Consider the following 7,530-nt stretch of genomic DNA (forward strand, 5'->3'; position numbering starts at 1 on the left):
AAATAAATAAATAAATAAAAATTTAAAAAAAAAGAAAGTGGAAACCAAAGAAGGTAGCAGGCAGACCCCAAGCACAAACACTCTGCTCACTGTGCCCTACACCCATTGTCAGAGGGCAGTGAAGGTCAGGAAAGGCAAAATGAGATCATCCTACTTCTGGGAACCCAGAAATCCACAGGAGCTAAACAGAAAAGGGAGAGTGCCCCACACTCCTCCCCTGGGTCTGTCCCGAAGCGCCCTAGCCACACAGCAAATCCTGCCTCCAGGCACACTTTGAACCTCTGGGACTCCCCTCTCCTCTTTGCCTCCACAGCCCCTTACCACTGTCCCTTCTCCATTTCTCACACACGCTCTTACGCAGCCCACCTACTTGTTGTAGCTGTTCCAGTAGAGTTCAATGTTGTCCAGGTTGGGTGCATGCATCACAATATTTCTATACTTTTGTATCAACTCAGAATTTCCTGACAGCTCTTCCTAAAGAGGAGACAAATTAGGGTTGGGAAGGAAAGCCAACAATTACTGGATAAAAAGAGGCAAGCTTTCTTCCCTGCCCAGATCCCACCCAGCTAAGGAAATCACCCCAAGCATTCAAGTCCCTGCTGGTTCCTCTACGCCTTCCATCCTCCATAACTTCGTACCTGGCTGAAAAGATGTCCCAAGATCATCTCTGGGATGGAAGAGGTAAGGCCTGTTAACTAAGAGAAGAGGGCAGGGAGGCAGTTTCAGGACTTGATGAGAAGAAGAGACAGAGACCCAGGCAAAGACATACAGCTTCTCTTTCCTGCCCCACCATCTACTCTCTGAAGTTCAGGTGCACTGAGTTACACAGTAGAGTCTACCTTGACCCACCTGACGGAAGTCCCACCCTAGCTCTCAAACACAGGGTCCTCCAAACCTTGTGGGCTGCCCAGTCCATCCAGCCCTTGGCATTGGGATCGATGTTGATGAGAACAAGACCTTCAACCGTGTCTGGGTGGGTGAGCTGTGGGGCAGCAGAAGAAAGGTGGTCAGAAAGTAGGCGTGGCCTTGTCCTCCCCCACTGCACTCTACTCACCTCAGGGCTCCCACAGGGCCTGACTCCTCACCCTCATCTCCTCTTCTTCCAGCCCCCACCCCACTGTACACACACTAATGAGCAAAATCCTCCACAGCTGGGACCCTCTTTTACCCCATCTCGAAGATTGTATTTCTTACAGCAAATCGCGACAGGATATAAGCTCCAGCTCCAACACCAACTCCAATTATTGAAGAAAAACTATAAAAGGGAAATATGTCTCATGAGTGTTGGTATTTAAAACCTATCACAGCCCAATCTCTTCAAAGTTCCTACCCTCCTCCCTCAGGCCACAGGCACAAAGGACAGCACTGCACCTTCCTTAAGTAAATAAGATAACAAGGTGCTAAAGGTTGGCACTGGGAGTCAGTGGGGATCCCTGCTGTCCAGCCCCAGCTTCCTCTTGGGGAGCTACTGCCTTGGCCTATCAACCAGACACTCCTTTCCCATACACACAGCTCTCTGTCTACCCACTTTCAGCTGCCAGGTGCTCATTTAACTTGTTCTGCTTCTTGGTTCCTCTAGAGGAACAGAAGAACAGAACTCAATGCAAGATAGGAAAACAGACCCAAGAAGAATGGGGAAACAGAGGCAAGGAAGTGAACTACAGCTGCTGAGCACCAGGAAAAACCAAGCCTAGCGCAGGGCCCAGCAGCGGTGCCTTCCTCCACATACCAGAGCCTCCTGCAGCCTTGTCTTCCTTCTCCCGCTCTCCCTGACACACAGAGCACCCAGGTCACCAGGTGTGTGTCTGGAGGAGGGGGAGTAGGCAGGAAAGAGACAAGTCCATCTGGTTCCCAGGGAGTAGGCCACTGCCACTTCTTCCTGTCTAGCATCTAGATCGGAGAAACCAGTCCTCAAGCCTGCAGCAGGGCCTCGCACACCTTTCCTTTTCCTTCCCTCTGTCTATTACAGCTGCTCCACTGATTCTAGTCAGTTTTCCAAATCCAACACCCTTCGTTTCAACACTCAGGGTGGAACCATGGAGGAGAAAGAAAATATCAAAGACAAGCCAGCCAAGGTGGCTCACACTTGTAATCCTAACATCTAGGAGGCTGAGGCAGGAGAATCACTGTGAGTTTGAGGTTGACGTGGGACACATGATGAGTTCAAGGTCAGCCTGAACTGTATAACAAGACCCTATCTCAATAAAAGAAAATGTCAAGGACAGTGACCAAAACCAGCCCAAGAACCATGGAGGTCACAGGAGCTACATAGAGCTCCTGTCCTGAAAAGAAAACTCTAGGTTGCAAAGGTCCCCAGGTCTCTCACTTTAAGTACTGCAAGATGCAAGGGATCATGTCTGCAAGCTGGTCCAGAGATGGGTACTGGTATCTAGAAAGAGAGCAATGTCAAGATACCACATGGGGTTCAGAGCCCTTAGACCACCAGGTGCTCTCTGTATTTTCTCCCAGAATCTCCTCTGCCTTCCCTTTCCTCCTCCCTGGGTCCCTCTGCCCAGCACATTCCCTGGGCCTCCACATCTGGTGAAGGGTAAGGAGTTAATTCTCACCCCACAGGGAACACAGGGGCCCCTTCTTCCATTCCAGGGGCATCCACATGAACCCGCACGAAGTTCTGAATGATTTCCTGCATGTCCCCAAACTGAAACAGCGGCTGGAAGCAAGATTTATCTAAAGAGAACCCACATCACCCCAACAACAAAATCAGAGAGGTAAAAGTATCCCCATATCAGAACCCACCCTCTTGTCTTAAAGCCAGTCAGTTTAGGAGAGACCTTCAGTTTCACATACTACTGGGCATCTGATCCTGCCCTGCCTGCCCATCTGACCATGCCCTGGCCTGAGCTTTATCCTTCCCTGCCCAGCCTCTTCACAGAAAGGAAGTGGGGTAGGGAAAATGAAGGTCCTTACAATTGAGTCCCACATCATGGTAGGTGAATATTGCTGGGCGTTTGGGCTTGGGGGTGCCGTAGACAGTAAAGGTGACAGAGCCATAAGGTGTCTCCACGGAGTGAGTCTGTAAGAAGACAGATCACCATCAGGGAAAAGTTATGCCCGGGAATAAAAGGCCAGAGAAGGGACTACACAGTCAAGAGAGATGGGGGGGGGTGACTTAAAAATAGGATCACAGCAAGAATTTTAAGACATGACAGTGGAAGATGGGTAGAAAACAATAAAAGATTGGCTGATATTACAGAACTCTGGGGAAGGGAAAATGGAGAGGTGGGGAAAAGACAGACAAGAAAGAGCCAAGTAGAGATCTCTCAATACTGGAAGAGAGAAGAGGCCCCTCCCCCACAGCCCCCCCTCCCCCATTACCTGTCCCTGGTCCAGGAGGATTCGAGCTGCTAACTCAGCCTCCTAAAGAGACACACACAGAGATAGACACACACACACAGACACAACCACAAAGTCACAGATAGAAAGACCGACAAAGAAGAGAAGGTAGAGAACACAAACAGAAGCAGATTGACAAAAAGAGACATGAGAGGATGAAGGTTAGTGTAGTGACAAGACAAGGGTCTTGCATGGGACAAGAGATGGTAGACATGGAGAAAGTAGGGCTGTGCATCAAAATGAGCTGTGGGCTTGGGAAGCCAGGTGGCAAGGGGGATATTTGGAGGTCTGGGATTTGGGCAGGGAAACCAGAGGGTCTCCCCTAACCTTGGCAGCCTCTGGTGTCTGTCCTGGCAACAGTGGCCTCTCCTCCGTGATCTGGACCTCCTGTAATTCCGCCATGGTGGCCTGGCAGGGTAGGGAAATGAGATGCTTGGTTGCCGCCCACCTCCTCAAGCCCCAGGTTTCGCCTCTCAGCACCCTACAATGCAGGTACAGAGAAGTCTAGAAGTTAACCACACACAGAGGGCTCTTCCTGCCCCTGCTCCATTTGCAGGGAGGGGGAACAGAAGGAGGGGCCTGGCAAGAAGAATGAGAACACCAATGCTCCCCCAAGTCACCCACACCTCTGAACACCTTCTGCCCCTTACCCTGGACAGAAATACAGTACCAGTGTACTGGCAATGTGGCTCTGGTTTCCCAGGCTATATTTAGGGGATACCCCACACTCCCAGTTAGGCAGAGGATGAACAGGCTCAGTGACTGCGTACTCAAAGGAACCATGGGACAGGGTAGTGAGAGCTCACAATTGACTGTGACCTTCGACTAAATCCCCAAGGTCGGTAACTCAAAGAGAAAAGGGCTAAAAATGCCCAAGGCAATGGCCAATGTGGTAGAGATACAACAACAGAAGAAATAAGTACCCAACCCAGACAATGCCTCCCTCCTCCAGGACTTTTGGAGTCTCCCTCCCAAATGCAAATAAGTTTGCATACATTCAAGGTGCCGAGGGGCCCATTGGGACTGAATACTAGAGGAGACCTCCACAGGTGGAAGGCTGGGGCCGGGGGGTGGGGCCACTTACTGGGCTCCGATTGGCTGGATGCAGTGGGGTTTGGGTCAGGGTTCCCACTCCTATGACGCTGGAGAAAACACAGAAATGAGGTGAATGACACAGGGCACAGGAATGACACAGGAGACATGTCATTCATGGGTCTTTTAGGGACAGAAAGCCCCACCAACATTCCCCACGTCATTAACCCTCCTCAATCTCTACCCATAGTCCAGAGAAAAATCAATACCGGCTGGACGGGCCTGTGGGACAGCACAGAGCAGGATGGGGAAAGGGGGTGGCGAGAAGGAAGTGCTGATGTGGAAGAAGAGAGTGTGTCTGAAGCTCTGGATTCTAGCCCTGCCTCTGCCACTAACAGCGTGACCTTGGCCCTGCCCTGGGTCGCTATTCAATTTCCTTTCTGCAAATTAAAAGAGAGCGGTGGCCGAGAGACCCCAAGATTTTTGACAGCGCTCCACTGAAATGAGGACAGACAGCATGACTGCTTGCCTCTATCTTTTCAAAACAAACTGGAAGAGCCTCGTGCGTTAGCTTCCTCCTCCAGCCACTCCGCGGCGGTCCTCAAAAGGGGGGGCGGTCCCATAATCTCCCAGCTGCCCGGACGGCCGCGCCAGCTGGGAATGGATGGCAGGACCTCGGGGCCGGCTGGGCCCAGAACCCCGAACCTGTTCCTGCGAGCCCCCACGCCACCCTCCCGACCGAGGACCGACCCCCTCCGCGGCGCTGAGCCTCCTGGCGGGGACACAGAGTCGCGCCCAATCACTCGAACGCGCCCCGCACTCGCCGAGCCTCCGCCTTTGTGCGCGGAGCCGCGCGCCCCCTCTCCGCCGCCCCTGCCGGGTGATCCCTGCCCGCGCATCGAGCCCGCGGCCCTCCGCCCCTCCCCCTACCTGCCGCGCGGCCGCCGCCACCTTCACTCGCCTTTGACTCAGGCCGGCGCGGCTCGGGCTCCCCGCAGACCCGCCCCGGCCCGCTCAGCCCGCCCACGGCCCGCCGCTCCCGCAGGCCCGCCCCGGACCCCATGAGCACGCCCCTCGCCCCGCCCGCCGGGTAGCTGCTAGGGTTGCGCTAGGGGATCTGGGGGCCTTTGGGCAGCGGGGTGCTTCCAGCTGTGCCCATGCTCCCCGCCACACTCCCTAGGGGGAGGCCGGAGGTCGCAGAGAACCCCTGAACCCTGCTAGGTATCCCTGCGCCCCGCATGACACTACTTCTTCCCGTGACCTAGATCTGCCTGTGGCACTCTGGCCCCTTCCTCCGTCCCCAGACGCAGTGGTGGGGAATCGCAGAGGGGAGACGCCCAAGGTACTGGTACACCCCGCGATTCAACTCCCCCGGTCCGGAAACAGAATCTGGAGGAGGGCGAAGCCTCGCCCCGAGAGGCTGGGGTCTCGCCGGGCAGCCCCAAGTAGGCTTGGGGGACATTGAGGGCGCAGGAATTCTGACTCCCAGGCCCCCCTGTCCGGGTACCTCCTCTTTGCAGCGTCCAGACGCCTGCTTTCCGCCTGCTTCCAGAGAAGTTGGACAACAAGGGGGGGGGCGGGGAACGCGGGGGGCCGATATAAATAGAGGGCGACGAAAGGCGGGGGGGATAGCCCACAGGGACTCCCGGGTCAGGCCCCCACCCGGGAGTGTGCAGGGGAGGGGTCGGGGACCCCCCAAAGGGCTGACTCTCCTGGGTAAACAGGCGCGGGGCGGGGTTAGCCCTGAGGGGGTAGGGTAGGGGCTAGGGGAGGACGCTGTGTCCTGGGCTAGGACCCAAGAGACCCTGTGGCTTCCACACTAACCCCTCCCAGCTCGGCTCAAAAACAGAGGGTGAGACCGGCTCAGACTGGCTAGGTCGCCATGCCCAGGCGGCGGTGTCTCTCGTGGTGCCTAGGTGGGTTTGCCAACCTGGACTGCCAACACTGTTGCACCCCCCGTGATGACCCCAGCCTGTGCACCCCCCTTCCCCGGGAAGGGCCCCTGGAATGGGATCGTTGATGTTACAGCTAAGGAAATTCAAAGTTGTCTCAATCAAAAGGAAACCAGATCGAATTCCCTCCTACCTGCCCCCCTTCTAAGTACCCCCTCCTGGGATCATCCCCATCCCATCCCCCCTTCAGCTTGGTTCCTGAGTTGCCATTTAGGGGGCTGGGCTCCAGGCCAGTTGGGGACAATGGCCAATGGAACTCGAGCTGCCAACTGCAACACCAGCACAGATGGCTCCCCAAAGACCCCCAAATTGCCCTCCCTACTCCTGCCTGGGAACCACCCTCCCACTACCACCCGCAACCCCCTCCCATCCGAGGAACATCAATGCCCCTTTCATCCCCACTTGGCAGGTCTATTGGAAAGGAGGAGAGGCCAAAAGGGAGGAGGGGACCCAGAGTAGAACTGTGCATGTTCAAACCAACCCTTCAGCAACCCTAAATCTAGGGGATTTTTTTTGTATCCCCCAATCTGGAGCACCCACGTTTCCCTCTGTCCCCTTCTACTCCCTTTCTCCATAACTATTTCCCAAGAAACTGGCCCAGAGGCTGAGTGCTCTGGCTCCCAGCCTTTCCCCCTCACCTCTGGCTGTAGATTTAGCCCCCTCCTAGCCAAGGAAAAGCCTGCTGGAATTAGGATCCTGGCTACAGGTGCCTAGGATAGGAGAGACCAGCGGCCCCAGAAGAATTTGAGGGAGAAAAGAACCTAGAGGGAACTTTCGGCTGCCTGCTTCTCTGGTGTGTCTAACACAGTCTTACTTGGAGTGGGGGAGGGAAAGACCTGAAGGTTCCAGCATCTAAATTCGTCTGTGGGTCAGGATGACTCAGGGGGAACCTGATAAGGGGCCTTCGCAGGGGCTTGGGGCGCGCAGGGGGTGGGAAATTTCCACTGAGATCGCTTTGCTTCTTAGGCTGGGGGTCCCCTCAGCCTGCTGCAGACTGAAGTCAGGCTGGTTCTGTCTTCGGGTAGGATTCTTTCTTGTCAGGGCAGCTGGCACCCTTTCTCCCCAACCAGCGTTTCAAACTATACCTTTATCTAAACAGCAGTTGAAGCACCTGCTGTGTGTAATCCTCCGCACGTGAGGAAGTTTGAAGTCTGGCCACACACTCTCTAGATGTTTATGACCCAGTAGTCAA

General features: G+C 54.9%; 1 protein-coding gene across 12 annotated transcripts in view; it reads right to left on the reverse strand.

Moving 5' to 3' along the window:
- Positions 1 to 5,992, reverse strand: part of Ndrg2 (NDRG family member 2) — an 8,841-nt gene extending 2,849 nt beyond the window's left edge. Inside the window, exons 1-11 of one of the 12 annotated variants that reach the window (XM_023708343.1) lie at positions 5,894 to 5,992; positions 4,439 to 4,496; positions 3,682 to 3,762; positions 3,337 to 3,378; positions 2,929 to 3,034; positions 2,568 to 2,688; positions 2,327 to 2,389; positions 1,195 to 1,255; positions 896 to 982; positions 639 to 695; positions 371 to 474 (exon numbers count right to left, since the gene is read on the reverse strand). In XM_023708343.1, the coding sequence (XP_023564111.1) occupies positions 371 to 474; positions 639 to 695; positions 896 to 982; positions 1,195 to 1,255; positions 2,327 to 2,389; positions 2,568 to 2,688; positions 2,929 to 3,034; positions 3,337 to 3,378; positions 3,682 to 3,756 (716 nt within the window). In that variant the 5' untranslated portion in view covers positions 3,757 to 3,762; positions 4,439 to 4,496; positions 5,894 to 5,992. Of the gene's footprint in view, positions 1 to 370; positions 475 to 638; positions 696 to 895; positions 983 to 1,194; positions 1,256 to 2,326; positions 2,390 to 2,567; positions 2,689 to 2,928; positions 3,035 to 3,336; positions 3,379 to 3,681; positions 3,836 to 4,438; positions 4,497 to 4,655; positions 4,826 to 4,952; positions 4,976 to 5,136; positions 5,237 to 5,316; positions 5,414 to 5,738; positions 5,859 to 5,893 lie in introns of those variants that run through there. The other 11 variants (XM_023708347.1, XM_023708341.1, XM_023708342.1 and 8 more) reach the window with 11 other exon arrangements.
- Between the last annotated feature and the right edge of the window lie 1,538 nt (positions 5,993 to 7,530).

The sequence above is a fragment of the Octodon degus genome, unplaced genomic scaffold (genome assembly GCF_000260255.1).
Source record: "Octodon degus isolate 3935 unplaced genomic scaffold, OctDeg1.0 scaffold00352, whole genome shotgun sequence".
In the NCBI taxonomy this organism is placed as follows: Eukaryota; Metazoa; Chordata; class Mammalia; order Rodentia; family Octodontidae; genus Octodon; species Octodon degus.